At 39.0% G+C, this 16,888-nt stretch overlaps 1 protein-coding gene across 1 annotated transcript; it reads right to left on the reverse strand.

Moving 5' to 3' along the window:
- Positions 1-158: 158 nt before the first annotated feature.
- On the reverse strand, positions 159-9,732 carry tmed3 (transmembrane p24 trafficking protein 3). The gene is made up of 3 exons (XM_072660258.1): positions 9,448-9,732; positions 2,863-3,108; positions 159-2,751 (listed from the first exon to the last, which is right to left on the reverse strand). Exons 1-3 carry the CDS (start codon positions 9,589-9,591, stop codon positions 2,518-2,520), a joined length of 624 nt encoding a protein of 207 aa, XP_072516359.1. The 5' UTR covers positions 9,592-9,732; the 3' UTR covers positions 159-2,517.
- Between the last annotated feature and the right edge of the window lie 7,156 nt (positions 9,733-16,888).

A 16,888-nucleotide genomic window follows, 5' to 3' on the forward strand; every position in this document is an offset into this window, starting at 1 on the left:
TTTTGCACTTCTTTGTTTTCCCTTCGGTGCAGTGTCTGGAAAGATCCATTTGCTCATTGAGCAAGGGCTAAAACCAGCTGGTACAACATTTGCTGCCCTCCTTTTTTAGATAAGGGCCATAATTGGCCCTTTCTTTATAGAATGAATGACCTCACTAATTGAACAAGTTCCTTTTATTAAGTGAGTCAATTAACCTCAATTAGCAGCGATCATGTCATGACTGTTGATTGCCCATTACTTGACTACATCTAGTTATGATTTGTTTCCCATGTTGTATTATCTTTTCCTCCAAAATCAGTTAAACACATTAGTGATGTTAGACTGCTATTAATTTGCTCATTACTATATATAAAATACTTTTTTTGGCACTGTGTAAATGCTATGGCTGATTTGCAATTGCGCTAAAAGGTCAAAACCAAAAAAGAACAGTGAGCAAATGAAAAACAATAAAATAAAATAAAAAGCTGCAATAAAGGATAAAACCAAATACACAAATGAAAAACAATAAGAGTTCAAGCTCATTGCTAAAAGCTAGCAAACAAATAGAAGTTTGAGTTTGGAAAGCCACATACAAACATTGCCACCATGGGAAATCACCCTATCATGGAATTTACTTCAAGTATAATTCTAATGAGTAAATGAAGTAATTTCATGCATTAAATTGTAGGCATGGTTTACACGTGTGCAATCATTATATTAACTACATGCTTGTATACTGTTTTAAATACAGTTTCTGAATAGTGAGTTTGCCAAAAAAACTCCCATTGCATTTAAAATCTTCCACCTTATAAAAATGCTGCAGTATGGTACTACTGTAGCATTTAATGTTAAGAAAATTAAACAACAGTAATCAAATTTCAGATTGGTAAGTTTGTTGTGATTATGTTTTTGTTGGTTTTACAGATTATAAAAAGTAGCAAATATAACTAGAAAAGTGTATTTCCTTAAGGAAAAGCAGAATGCACAGTGGTAAAGTGCAAAGTGGTTGCCATTGTATTCCAGGTGGTTGCTATATGGTTGCTAAGGTGTCCCTAGAAATTGCTTCTAATGTTGCTATAGTATCTCCGGTAATTGCTATGGTATACTAGATGGTTGTTAGATGGCCACTTAGGTATTATTGGTTTTGCTTTTGATGTTACTAGGTGCTTGCTGTGGTATAACAGGTAGTTGCTGAATGACTGCAATGGCATTACTAGGTGTTTGCTATGGTATCCCAGGTGTCGCTAGGTGGTTTGCTAAGTGGTAGCAATAGTATCCTAGATGATTGCCATGGTATCCCAGGTTGTTGCTATGGTGTTGCCAATTGGTTTATAGGTTGTTTCAGGTTTAGTAATGACCCTGGCAGCTGCATATTGAACATGCTTATTTTTTTTCTGAAACATCCTGACATCCTCTGGGGATATGTAGGAAAATGGGTGGGGATCTAACCCTTAGCATGTCTTGGTCACAGTTCTGCGACTTCTATATGTGGAATTCCCCAGCAGTAGCAGCCAATCCCAGCCCTACGCAAGCTAGGGTTTTTGCCTTTGAGCTCCACAGACTCTTGGGTGCATGAAGTGGGGAGGGCGTAATAAGCCAGCTGCGCTTCGCCAGTGATATAAAGGCATGAGGATGTTAACCCAATCATCTTTGTCCCACACAGGAACACAGTGAAGCATGGTGGTGGGAGCATCACCCTAATTGATGCAGTGAGTAGCTTCTCATTTGTTAAACAACCATGTCAGAAGACACATCCTCTGGTCATGGAAAAGACGTTAATCTATTTCAGAAGGATCAAATTATGCATCAAGCAGAGAGATTGCTGAAACTACTAAAATCAGGTTAAGAACTGTCCAACGCATTACTAAAAAGTGGAAGGACAGTGGAAAAACATCATCTTTGATGGAGGAATGTGGTCGGAAAATCTTGAATGATCGTGATTGGTGATTACAAACTTTTGATGAAATCAAATGGTAGAAAAACAGTAAAACTCAAAGATATGTTTTAAAGTGAAAGTAAGAGCATTTCTACATGCACAGTGCAAAAGGAAACCCAAGGGATTGGGACTAAACAGCTGTGTAGCCTTAAGAAGCACATAAGGGTAAGAAGAGAGGCGGCTAAAGTAATGCACCCATCATGTCCAGTGCCTACCGTACAAGCCTACTGTACTACCAAACAGTGCTTTGATCTGGGTTTGCTGCAGTTGGTCAATACACACACACACACATACATATATATATATATATATATATATATATATATATATATATATATATATATATATATACATACACACACACACACGAAAAACACAAATCTTTAATCAAAGTGAATTCTTATTTGTTGACTAACATGCTTGGTGTAATTAAAAAAAAATTACAACCAAATGAACAAATGCTAAATGACAAGCTGCCTTGTGCATGTGAATGTTAAATGTGTGCGTGCTGTTATCATTAGTAGTTTAATAATATTAACTGAACCAGCATCCATTAAAGTGACAAAGACTTGGTCAAGTAGTTGTAATGTGCAGTGGATAGTCTAAGTGCTGGTGGCTACATTGGCTTTCTTCTCTTTGAAGAAGCTCTTGAGCATGAAAATCTGACCAAGGCTGACCAGTAATAGAATAAAAGTCTCTCCACTGGACCAGTAAGACACACGCTCATTCAGGTCCTCTGCCCTAATGCGGTCCTGAGCTTCTCGATTGCGGTACCATGTCTGGGACTCTGATACAACCTTTAAAATTTCATGGATGGACAAGCAGGCTGACTCCATCTGTCAAACAAGAATCAAAAATATATAGAGAGATATAATTACTTCTTGACATGAGTATGTAAAACTAACAATAAGGCATCTGAGTGTGTTTGTGTGCATGCATTTCCAAACCTGTGTAAGTGCTGTTGCTCTGTTCATATCCGGCAGTAAGGGTGTCTCTTCTCCAGCTCTAAAGTCTAAATATACAGTTTTATGAGAGAAGGTGGAGAACTCATTGCTAAAGCAGACCTTGTAAATACCCTTTAGAGCTGTTGTATGGCTAAAGCTGTCATATTGCTTCTTCTGTCCTTCATAAAGAATATTATTCATTGGATCTGTAACAAAACAGTCAACGTCATAGTTCCCTCCAGCAATAACCTGCAATACAAAACAAGAGCGATGCATCGGTCTCATTTTCATACATTCACAACAACTGCACACCAATCTTTTGTGCATAACTTATGTTTGTATTGTTGCTCAATTCAATTTCTTCAGTGTCAGTATGTCATGTGTGACACATATCCATGCCCAAGCCAATTAAATTGGCAGAATGCACACTGTATGATGTATGTGTTCAGAAGTTAAAAAACTTTCCAAAGATATATTAGCAAAAGCTGATAGCAGTGTGATTATGACAATCATATCAAATGATCAATATATTTTCAGATATGCTCTCACCCTTGCCAGCGAATGTAAACGATGATCAATAATGTAGTTTGAACTGTCTAAAATGTCTGGGATTTGGATTTGTATTTGTGTTCACAATTGCTTTTTTTATAGTCTGCAGAATGCCACCTTCTGCCCTAGTTGTTTACATTTAAGGCATTTTTAGTAGACACTATTTTCCCGAGCAACGTACACTACACAACATACAGTACACTTTGCCTAAGTATTCTAAGTCGGAAGCTTGAAGGGCTCTTGGTACAGATCGGCTTTTGACCATGGTCAAGTATGTAGGGGCTGGTCCATTCTTGGTTTTGTGTTTTGAAGCCAGTGAAGAGAATGCAGCAGAGGAGTTGCATGGTTGAATATGAGACTAGAGACTAAACAAGCACCTAGGTGACCTAGAGAGGGAAGGTTGAATTCTCTGGAAGGAAAAATCTGCATAACCGGGTCGGATTTAAAACCTAAAAGTTGAGAACGATAACTGGTCATCCACGACTAAACCAAGGCTTGTACTTCTGGAGATGGACTGACCAGTGAGTTCTCAAATGAAATGGCAAGATCATGGTGAAGTCCAGCAACTCAGCCTTGAGTTTTAGGTATGAGTTGCCATCCAAGACATCAGCGAGACATGAAAATGAGAGTTGAAATCTATGTGTCAGAAGGCACAAAGAAAGTATGAGTTGAGAGTCATCAGCATTGTTGGTAAGTTTGTAGGTGAAGCCATGAGAGGATATTGCTTTGCTACTCATGTTAAGGAAATTACTTCATTTCTTATGTTGACGCTGAGCAAGTTGGTCAGACCCATCAATAAATGTTTTTTTTTTTAATCTACGTTGTCCATTTCAACATCAAAATCAAGATTCTTGAAATCAACCAGATTAAGTCTATTTTATGTGGAGTGACTCCTGATGGCACCTGAACTATATATAAAAAGTACTGTGCGGGAAAGACTAAGGCCGCTCGCCTTTACAAGACTCTGCAGGACTGCAGTTTTCCCTTCCCGTGCTCTGCAAAGAGGGCCCTGTTTTTCCTGTACCTCGCTTCGGATTCAGTGGCCCAGCCCTCCCAGCCTCTTCCTGACCTGTCCCCTGCTAATTCCAGCCCTTTCGCGCTCCCAGAACACTGGTGGACCGTCCTGCTCCTCCATTTTTATTCATCCTGTTTATTATCCTACCCCATTCTCTGCTCATAATCCCTCCCCGTCCGTACCTCATACTCTCTTTTTGCTTCCCATAAAGCCTGCGGTGACTGGAGACTACTAGTCTATTGTCCTCAACTTGGCCATTCACTTCGGTTCTGACTTTTAGGATTACCATCACTGGTGCTCAACATGGCTACCTACTGGGGCTCCCTCGATCTATTTTACTGTCAGGTATTTGGTGGCCATTCTGCGCTTGCCTGTGAGCTCTGCGGTCACTTTGGCTTCTAGCATCATTAGCTCAACTAAGCGTGACAGCCATGGCAGGCATCATGATTTGTAACTATTTCAACTTGGTCGGCTGTTTTGCCTTTGGCTGCAAGAGTTTGCTCTTACTGTGCTCAGACCCACCCAATCAGACACTCACGCATGATTCCCCTTTGCCCCTTCCCAAATTCAGTAAAAGCTGACTGCTCCGCTCGCCTCTTGTCTGGCAAACTGGCTTTGCTGCATTTGCACCCTGATTTCTTGCATCCTGATTTCTTGCACCTTTTTTGAGGTTTGCTGACCCGGGCAATATTACTTCGTTGTTTGTTTCATGTTCAGCTGCAAGAGCCCTAAAAATTGTTGCTCGCTCTCTGTTGAATACTCAACATTTATAGCGTCCCTTAAGATTGTCCAAAGCCAGGCTTTTGTAGTGTTATGAAAGAAAGTTCCAGTTGACCTTGTCAAATGCTTTATCTATATCTGTAAGACACAATAATTGTGCTTTTATTTTTGGGGTGAAACTGATTCATTAAAAAAAAAAAAATATTATGTTATTTGCAGAGATTCTTCCTTTAATAAGGCCAATTTGATATGAATGTATATTTCTATTCTTGCTTTATTGTTTGGGGGTGGCAAGAGGGGGTCAGGAGAGGGGTGGCAACATATGGCAGACATACACACATGGACAAAATTGTTGGTACCCCTCGGTTAATGAAAGAAAAACCCACAATGGTCACAGAAATAACTTGAATCTGACAAAAGTAATAATAAATAAAAAAGCTATGAAAATTAACCAATGGAAGTCAGACATTGTTTTTCAACAATGCTTCAACAGAATAAAAAAACAAACTCATGAAACTGGCCCGGACAAAAATGATGGTACCCTTAACTTTATTTTGTTGCACAACCTTTTGAGGCAATCACTGCAATCAAACGATTCCTGTAACTGTCAATGAGACTTCTGCACCTCTCAGCAGGTATTTTGGCCCACTCCTCATGAGCAAACGGCTCAAGTTGTCTCAGGTTTGAAGGGTGCCTTTTCCAGATGACGTGTCTCAGCTCCTTTCAAAGATTCTCAATAGGATTTAGGTCAGGGCTCATAGAAGGTCACTTCAGAATAGTCCAATGTTTTCCTCTTAGCCATTCTTGGGTGTGACTACCTGTAGCCCTAAATAGGCCCACTGACTGATTACAAGATTGTAGACACCTGTGATGCTAATTATTGGACACACCTTGATTTAACATGTCGCTTTGGTCACATTATATATTATATTATATATATATATATATATATATATATATATATATATATATATATATATATATATATATATATATATATACTCAATTTAAGCAATAGTATCTACACACTACAAAGGGGGGCTCAGTAGTTTGAACAGATTTATACTGTTTATATACAAAAGAAGAGACATTAAAACAATAACCCTGTCCTTCTCTCTCTCACTCCACCTAATTCTTATCTTTTCTCTCTCCTTTCACCTAAATCCTTCTCTTCTCTTTCCTTCCACCTCCTGTCTCTCTCCTTCCACCTAATCCTTCTCTTTTCTCTTCTTCCACCTAAATCCTTCTCTTCTTTCTCTCCTTCCACCTAAATCCTCCTCTTCTTCCTCTCCTGCCACCTTCTCTCTCTCCTTCCACCTCTTCTCATTCTCCTTCCACCTAATTCTTCTCTTTTCTCTTTCCTTCCACCTAATCCTTCTCTTTTCTCTCTTTTTCCACCTAATACTTTTCTTCTCTCTCTTCTGCCACCTCTTCTCTTCTCAGGCCAATGAGTTACACTTGTTTCTAAAACTTATCCATTTGTTAATATCCACTGATCATATAGGACTTTATGTAATAAAGTATGCAGAGAAACAGAAGGACTACAATCTGTAATTATAGGAATTAAATGATTTTTCTTTAAGATAAGACACAGGTGATGACGTGAGAGGGAAAGTAAACGGTTTTTGTCTGTGTCATAGTGGCAGTGTTGCTTGCAGCACTTGTACAACAAGAAACTATCCAAAGAAAAACTTACATTTATAAACAAAATTATGTTTTACATTTAGGAAATGATCTTTGTCATTTTAATATTACAAAGTCAAATGTTATAATCATGTTACGTTTGCTTAAGTTTTAACACAGTAACAGCTACAGCTATCTTTAGTCAAGTTTATTACATTGTGATATATAGTCACCTCCACTGCGCACAGTAAACTTCAACTAACGTTAACCAGAGCTGTAACCCAGATTCTTTTAATGTTTTCATGCATTGTAATGTGATCATTCTCTCTTTTTCATGTGCTTTATACAATCTGATCTTACTGTTAATATTTGCTTGAATCCCGGGCTTGAGTCCCACAAGATCTAGCTGTCGAACGAGTGTCAGTAACTCATAGGGACATTATACAGCGCATCTTTTTTTTTTTTTTTTTTTTTTTACACTGTTTTACTGTTTCTGATTTAATAGATAAATGGCATCAACGTAAATCTCTGCTTTTTATATTATTGTCTGTAGGAGTATTTTTAATTTAATTCAGACATATTACATATGTGTCTGGTCAACTTAAACAGGCTTCCTTTCCTTGATTTGAAATGCCATTTGAAAACACTAACATGCACACTTTTGCACAAACGTATACACAAAATTTTCAATGACTACTGTGCACACGTTTGAAACTTGAAATTACGATTACGATTCTGAACAAATGAGCACACTTTAAACGATGGACATGATAGGATCATATACTATGCTTAAATCAAGCAATTAATATTAAAACACTATAAAATGTTAAAAATACCACCTTATCTGACTGCACTGATGAAACAAGGTAAGTCCAGGTAGGATCAAATTATGGGCGGACCGCCATGCACAAGAATCATGACGTAACATTGATGTGCGCATGCACAGTAAGCCGGAGTAGAACACTGTGCAATATATAATGTATGTTTCACTTCATTAACCAAGTGGGGAGATAACTTATTGTAAATGTTTGTAGAACTCAGGAGGGTATCCATCTGGTCCTGGGGCTTTACAATTTGCCATTTTTCTAAGAGCCTTTTCTATTTCTTCTGTGGTAATAGCATGTCTAGGTCTGCTGCCTGATGAGTATTTAATTTGATGATTATTTAATAGGTTACTTAAGAAGACATCTCTTCCTGTTTTACATTTCTGTTATTACAGTACAAATTATTGCAATTCATTTTAAAAGTCTTGTTTACTGATTTAGGATTTAAATTCTATTTACTTTATTTTATTTATTCTTGGGTAGCTAATTTTCATTGTCTTTTTAGTTGATTTGCAAGGTAGTTTCCATATTTATCATTGTATTTCAAATTAATTTTCCTAAGCTGTAACAGTAAGAACATCACTGATTGTGTCCAGTTTATGTTGATGTTTTTTTTTATCATTGTAATCACTTTATAGAATTTTCTGCATAGGTTCTGTGACATTGATTTCCTATACACTGATGAAGATATAATTTTTAAGCACAGATTTAGCTGTTTCTCACAATAGTATTAAGGAGACTTCTGTGTGTCATTTATTTCCATTAAGGATTCCACTCCTGAAAATTTTGTAAAAACTGAAAAAAGTCTGCATCTTTTATGTAGTGATATATTAGAGTGACATCGAGGTCTTGTTGTGTGTCTGCTTGGTCTAAAAGTACATGCTGGTTGGTGCGTGGTCCGAGATTACTATGGGATGGATTGTTGATTTAGAAAGGTATGGTATAATAGATTTACTGGCAAGAAAATCAATGCAGGAGTTTGACTGGTAGACACAGGATAAGTAGGTATATTCTCTGGCTGTTGGTTTCTGTAATCTCCATATATCTCCAAGGCCAATGTCATATTTGCATTGTTCTATTGTTGGGGAGGTGTGGTTGGATTTTGTTGTGGACTGATTTGAATACACATCAGGATAAAACAAAACAGTATTAAAGGTTGTGGAATAGTCCCTGGTTTATTAAGCTACATTTATGTAAGTAAATTAGTGTCATCTCCTGTTGTACTTAGTCATTGCACTTTTTGCTGCTTTAATCACACTCCTTGCTGGTCATGCTCATTAATCATCATCTATCCAGCAAGACCCTCAGATGCTACAACACAGCCAAAACGCATCCTCCACAGAGAAACAACAAACAATGTACTAGAAGAAAAGAATTTGACTGTGCTCCATGGGCGCAGCGTGACAATTGTCCAAGTTTACGACCTGGAATTTCACTTCGGATTGGTTACAAACTTCCTAGTCTGAGGTCAGAGTTTCTGAATACTGAGTAAAATGGATCACATCATTCTAAATGTTTAAAAAGCCGCTTAACTAGGTGGCTTGTCATTACTGCTAGTCAACCTGGTGGAAGCGGACATCCCATCCCTGTTTCTGTACATTTGGAAAGCGTAACACCAAGCGTACATTTTGGAAGCAAATCAGGCAAACAGTGCATTTCATGCTTACTGACTGTGTCTAAAACACGGTATCGGTTTGATTTCCACTCGTCGCACATTTGGCTAATCGTTTTGAAATGTCTGCTAGCTGCCTTAATAAATGTAAACATAAATATAAACGAACGTTTTCAGATGAACCAGCAAATCACATCTTTAAAATAGGACTAAAGAAACAGCATATCATGCATAAATGATCTTACTTGAAAGTCGATATCAAACTTCACTCCGTCGTCTAAATCCTCGTAAAAACATTGTTTCTCGTTATCGGGTAATTCAAAGGTTAATTCGGTGCCATCGTTTAAAGCTGCGTACAGTACCACAATCAACAACCCCGTGCGGTGCATTCTGCATCCAATTTACAAGTAAATTACAGTTTTAAATAAACTACGAGGTAACTGCAGGCACTCCCGTAAAGTATATAAATGTGATAACCTCCAAGAAAACACGAATCAAAACTCACATCTGACGTGGCAGAAGGATGAAACTTCCGGGTCCTACTGTTTTCGTGGCTGGTTTTTAAATGAAACCACTACTACGGACAATAGAGATTAGACTAAAACATAAACTCAACAAAATCCTGTATATAAGGTACAGTCGGATTTATTTTGCGACACTGCCATTTATTAGTCTAGCACTCTGTTTGAACGACCAAACTTTTATTTTGGTCTATCGAAAAAAAGTCTTTTATTGACTGACCAGAGATGTTTTTAACATCTCTGCCTGTTTGCCCAAACTTATGCAAACGTTATGGGCCTAGTCAAAGTTCTTTCTTTTTCCCAAAGTGTTTTTGTAAAAATAAAGTTAACATGCTCTACTGAAGCATGTGAAGTGCGCTCTACTAACACAAGCATATTTTTACATAGTGGCATATAAAATCCTAACACAGCACCCGTGTAATGCAAATGTTTTTGTCAATATGTTAAATTCAGAAAATGTTAAAAATTGCAAAAATGAGATCTTTTTCCCCGTAGGAATGAATCGAGTGCAAAAGTTGCAATTACTGCAATCACTAGAGGAGAATTTATCGCCATCTAGTGGTCGATCGAAAGAATTGTGCAATTAGTTTAATCAATTCAGTCTGTCACCTCAGTATTGTCTAATAGAGCAGTGGCAACAAACTTGGCAAAATGTAGAGTATAGACAGACATGCAGTTATATTAAGAGACAGAGAGCAAAGCCTTAACATTAGCACAGTGAGAGTGAAGAACTGGACAATTGTAAAACATACACATTGAATATATATATAGTTCAAACTTTATATAGGAAAGATATCAGTTGTGTTGTGCAGAAGTCAGGTTACTACACAGCCGACAGCCCTATTGGCCAACTAAAATAAGTTAAAATTCAGAAATGAAGGTCAGTCAGTCCGGAAAATTGCAAAAACTTTAAATGTGTCCCCAAGTGGAGTCACAAAAACCATCAAGCGCTACAGCGAAACTGGCACACACGAGGACCGACCCAGGAAAGGAAGACCAAGAGTCACCTCTGCTTCTCAGGACAAGTTCATCCGAGTCACCAGCCTCAGAAATGGCAAGTTAACAGCAGCTCAGATCACAGACCAGTTGAATGCCACACAGAGTTCTAGCAGCAGACCCATCTCTAGAACAACTGTTAAGAGGAGACAGCAGAAGAGATTTGTTTGGGCCAAAAAACACAAGGAATGGACAGTAGACCAGTGGAAATCTGTGCTTTAGTCTGATAAGTCGAAATTTAAGATCTTTGGTTCCAACCGCCGTGTCTTTGTGAGAAGGTGAATGGATGGATTCCACATGCCTGGTTCCCACTGTGAAGCATGGAGGAAGAGCTGTGATGGTGTGGGGGTGTTTTGCTGGTGACACTGTTGAGGATTTATTCAAAATTGAAGGCACCCTGAACCAGCATGGCTACCACAGCATCCTACAGCGACATGCCATCCCATCTGGTTTGCGTTTAGTTGGACCATCATTTATTTTTCAACAGGACAATGACCCCAAACACACCTCCAGGCTGTGTAAGGGCGGCAGATGACTTGGCCTCCATAGTCACTGGACGGACCTGAACCCAATCAAGATAGTTTGGGGTGAGCTGGACTGCAAAGTGAAGGCAAAGGGGCCAACAAGTGCTAAACACCTCTGGGAACTCCTTCAAGACTGTTGGAAAACCATTTCAGGTGACCTCTTGAAGCTCATTGAGAGAATGCCAAGAGTGTGCAAAGCAGTAATCAGAGCAAAGGGTGGCAGGACATTTACATGGGTAGCACAACTTTGTCTTTGTACCTGTGTGCATTTACAAACATTAATCTGGCTTTTTTATGTTTCTTTTAAACAATGGCTTCTTCCTGGCAGAGTGGCTTTTCAGCCCATGTCGATACAGTACTTGTTTCACTGTGGATAATGACACACTCCTACCAGCTTCAGCCAGTATCTTCACAAGGTCTTTTGCTTGTTCTTGGGTTGATATGCACATTTCAGACCAAAGCACATTCATCTCTGGGACACAGAACCTGTCTCCTTCTTGAGCGGTATGATGGCTGGACATTCCCATCTTGTTTGTAATTGCGTATAATTATTTGTACAGATGAACGAGGCACCTTCAGACATCTGGAAATTGCACCCAAGGATGAGCCAGACTTGTGCAAGTCCACAATTCTCCAGATGTTTAAAATGTCTGAATCCGCTCTGCATAGAGACCAATTAGTGACACAATAGCAATGACCCAAAAAAACATTGCAACCACCTAGCAAACACTTAACAACCACATGGGCAAAAATATTCGCACCCCACATTTTATTACACACCTACACCATTGCAACATCATAGCAACCCCTGGGATATTATAGAAACCAGGGAGAACCACTTTATCTGCGCAACCATTCTGTGCTACCTTCAGAAAATGCACTTTTCTAGTTTTTATTACAGTGCTTGCAAAGCAAAGCACTATATTGTTAACGGTTGACTTGTTTCTTTTCAACACACAAATCTCTTAACATAAAAACTTTGTTCAAACTTCAACGTGTACGTTTAATAGAGATTAAAGAAACCTAGGACAATTTTCCAAAAGACTTATAATGGACCAATGTGACATCATCTTTAGGCTAAAACTGGCTTGAATGAGTTCTTCACTCTCACGGTGCTAATGTTAAGACTTCCCTCCTCTCTGTCCCTTAATATAACTGCATGTCTGTCTGTCTATACTCTACATTTTGGCCAAGTTTGTGGCCACTGCTCTATTAGTAAAATATCCTGGATGAGCTTTTGCTCCAATAATGTTTGTTTGTCTGTCTATCTATCCATCTACAATGCTCTATCTGTCTGTCCCTTATAATCCTCTATCTGTCTCTATAACTGTCAATATCTGTTATGTGTTTGTTCCTCTACAGCTCTCTATCTATCTGTCTGCCTATCTATCTATCTTTACAACTCTCTATTACAAACACTGCACAAAACACACACTACACACATGCACAACACACACACACCACACACACACACACACACACACACACACACCACACATACTGTCTACTGTCCATCTATCCCTCTACAACTCTCTTTTTCATGATCTGTCAGACATATCAGCACATTAGTACCTGGAAAACCACACAAACACAGAGAAACATCTTAGCCACCATTTGGGATACCATAGCAACCACCTAGCAACCACTTAGCAACATATTAGCATCCACCTGTAATAAGAAAATAGTCCAGCAACTATCTAAAAATGTCTTAGCAACCACCTGGGACATAATAGCAACTGCCTAGCAACCATTTAGCAACACCATAGCAACCACCTAGCACCCACTTAGCAACACCTTAGCTGCCACCTGGGATACCATAGCAACAGGCTAGCATCACCAATTTAACCAGTTATTAATGCCTTAATAACTACTTGAGATTATTCTCTGTCTGTACTGTGTTGTGTTGTCTGTCCGCACTTGTATTGTGTTGCACTTGTGTTTTGTATGCACTGTCTATGTTGCACCATGGTCCTGGAGGAACGTTGTTTCATTTCACTGTGTACTCTGTATGTAGTTGAAATGACAATAAAACCCACTTGACTTGACTTGACTTGACTTGAGATACCATACTAACAGTCAAGTCAAGTCAAGTCAGATTTATTTGTATAGCGCTTTTTACAACTGTTGTCGTCACAAAGCAGCTGTACATAAATAGTGATTAATAAAAGACAGAGACAAAGAAAAAAGAAGAAAATAACGTAAGATATCAAAGACCCCCAGTGAGCAAGCCAATGGCGACAGTGGCAAGGAAAAACTCCCTCAGAGCTGGAGGAAGAAACCTTGGGAGGAACCAAGACTCACAAGGGGGACCCATCCTCCTCTGGTCAGAAATATTTAAACATTAATGATAAAAATGACCAAACCTGTTACAACAGATAGTTAATAATGGTGATATTAATAGTGGCAGACAGTTATGAGTCCAAGTGGCAGATACAGTGGGGAAAAAAAGTATTTAGTCAGTCACCAATTGTGAAAGTTCTCCCACTTAAAAAGATGAGAGAGGCCTGTAATTGACATCATAGGTAGACCTCAACTATGAGAGACAAAATGAGAAAAAAAAAATTGAAAATCACATTGTCTGATTTTTAAAGAATTTATTTGCAAATAATGGTGCAAAATAAGTATTTGGTCACCTACAAACAAGCAAGATTTCTGGCTGTCACAGACCTGTAACTTATTTAAGAGGCTTCTCTGTCCTCCACTCATTACCTGTATTAATGGCACCTGTTTGAACTCGTTAACAGTATAAAAGACACCTGCCCACAACCTCAAACAGTCACACTCCAAACTCCACTATGGTGAAGACCAAAGAGCTGTCGAAGAACACCAAAAACAAAATTGTAGACCTGCACCAGGCTGGGAAGACTGAATCTGCAATAGGCAAGCAGCTTGGTGTGAAGAAATGTACTGTGGGAGCAATAATCAGAAAATGGAAGACCTACAAGACCACTGCTAATCTCCCTCAATCAGGGGCTCCACGCAAGATCTCAGCCGGGGGGACCTAGTGAATGACCTGCAGAAAGCTGGGACCAATGTCACAAAGGCTACCGTCAGTAACACACTACGCCGCCAGGGACTCAGATCTTGCAGTGCCAGACGTGTTGCCCTGCTTAAGCCAGTACATATCCGGGCACGTCTGAAGTTTGCTAGAGAGCATTTAGATGTCCCGGAAGAGTACCTGAGTAATCGCGTGTAAGCAGTGAGACGACAGCCCCAGCATCTCAGTGTACTACAATTCCCTGGGTCCGCGAACCCCTGGACCTGCAACCTTTATCTAAGAAACATTAATTACCAAAAGCTAAACTAAACAGATGAGTTTTCAGCTTAGATTTAAAGATTGAGACTGTGTCTGAGTCCTGAACATTATCTGGAAGGTTATTCCGGATTTGGGGGGCTTTATAAGAAAAGGCTCTTCCCCCTGCTGAGGTTTTCTGAATTTTGGGAACGAGTAAGAGTCCAGCACCCTGAGATCTAAGTAGTCTTGATGGTTCGTAATATGTAATAAGATCCCGCAGGTACTCAGGAGCGAGGCCATGAAGGGCTTTATATGTTAATAAAAGAATTTTGTATTCAATACGGAATTTAACTGGGAGCCAATGAAGTGCTGATAGAACTGGACTGATATGGTCAAATTTTCTAGTTTTAGTAAGGACCCTGGCTGCAGCATTTTGAACCAGCTGAAGTTTATTGAGGTTCCTGCTGGAACAACCTGACAAAAGTGCATTACAGTAATCTAGCCTTGAGGTAATAAAAGTGTGTACTAGCTTTGCCGCATCCTATAGAGATAAGGAGTTTCTTAGTTTGGCGATGTTTCTAAGCTGCATAAAGGCTGTCCTACTAATATTGGCTATATGTTGCTCAAATGATAAATCTGAGTCGAGTATGCCGTGCAGTGTGCTGATTTATTGACAGACCCTGCAGAGATTCACTAGTAAGTTGCTCAGTTTTACACTGGATTGATCCATTAATCCTACTGCAGCTTTTGTTCTGTCTGTCTCTCTATAATTCTGCAAATATGTCTGTCCATATATGTCTCTGTAACTCTGAGTCTGTCTGTCTGTCCATTTTTTAAAACATTTCTGTCTTTTAGTCATTCGTCAACTTTGTCTGTTGCTATATCAATGCCTCTACATCTGTTTGTCTGCCTATTACTCCACAACTCTTTGTCTCTCTCTAATCTGTCCAACTCTCTGCCTGTCTGTCTCTCTGTGTTTGTCTGTCCCTCTACAAATCTGTCTGCCTCTCTTTATATCCCTATACAACTCTCTGCGTGTCTGTCTCTGTATTTATCCCTCTGCAATTCTGTCTATCTGTATGTCTATAACTCTGCAACTCTCAGTCTGTATTTCCCTTTACAATTCTGTCTTCCTATCTATGTCTCTAAATTCTTTCTAAAGTCTTTCTGCCTATCTCTCTACAACTCTCTGGCTGTCTCTCTATCCCTCTACAAATCTGTCTGTCTCTCTATCCACCTACCTCTGCCTTTTGGTCTCTATATATAACTCTGCAACTGTCTGTCTCTTTCTCCATCTAGCCCTCTGTAGCTCTCTGTCTATCTCTCCATCTATCCCTCTGCAAATCTCTGTCTCTATGTCTCTTTTATCCCTCAACAAATATGTATGTTTCTCCATCCCTCTACAACTCTCAATGTCTCTCTATCCCTCTGTCTAACTGTCTCTCAGTATATCCTTCTCTGTCTATCTCTCTATCTATTCCTACACAACTTTGTCTATCTGTCTCTCTCTCTATCCTTTTGCAACTGTGCCTGTCTCTCCATCTCTCCCTCTGCAACTGTCTATCAGTCTCTCGTTCTGTTTCTCTGCAACTTTCTGTCTGTCTATCGCTCTATCAATAATTCAACTAAATTTAATAATTCTACTTTCTCTCTCTCTTCATATCCCTCTGAAACTATCTGTTTCTGTCTCACTCTCTCTATGTCAATCTCTGTCATCATCAACTGTCTGTCTGTCACTCTATCTATCTATCACGCTGCAACTCTGTCTATCTGTCTCTCTATCTAACTTTCTGTCTGTCTCTCTATATCCCTATACAACTATTTGTCTGTATGTCTCTATCTATCATTATTGAACTATCTGTCTGCATGTATGTCTATCCATCCCTCTACAACTCTCTGTCTGTCTCTCTATCTAACCTTTGGCAACTTTCTGTCTGTCTCTCTCTATATCCCTCTACAACTATCTGTTTGTATATCTCTGTCTTCCATTCTTCAACTCTCTGTCTGTCTATATATCCCTCTACAACTATTTTACATACATACATTCTATATGTATGTCTATCAATCCCTCTACTAATATTTGTCTGTCTCTCTATTCTTCTGCAACTATGTCTGTCTGTCTCTCAATCTCTCCCTCAATATTTTCTCTCAATCTATTCCTTTTTACAATTTACATTTGTAATGTCCAAGCATTGCAATCAAAGTGTATAAATAAATACATCTGTACCCCTTTTAATATTGTGTTTAACAGAGGGGAGAAAGGCTCAGATCGATTCTCTTAGAAAGGTCACAGAACATGGTTGGAATATACAGAAGTAAGATATGAAGTTCCAAAAGGACCATTATTATTCACATTATATATGTTACCACTGGGGAACAGTTATAGCAGACATGACGTTTACTTCCATTG

This window comes from Salminus brasiliensis, chromosome 17, assembly GCF_030463535.1.
Source record: "Salminus brasiliensis chromosome 17, fSalBra1.hap2, whole genome shotgun sequence".
Lineage (NCBI taxonomy): Eukaryota > Metazoa > Chordata > Actinopteri > Characiformes > Bryconidae > Salminus > Salminus brasiliensis.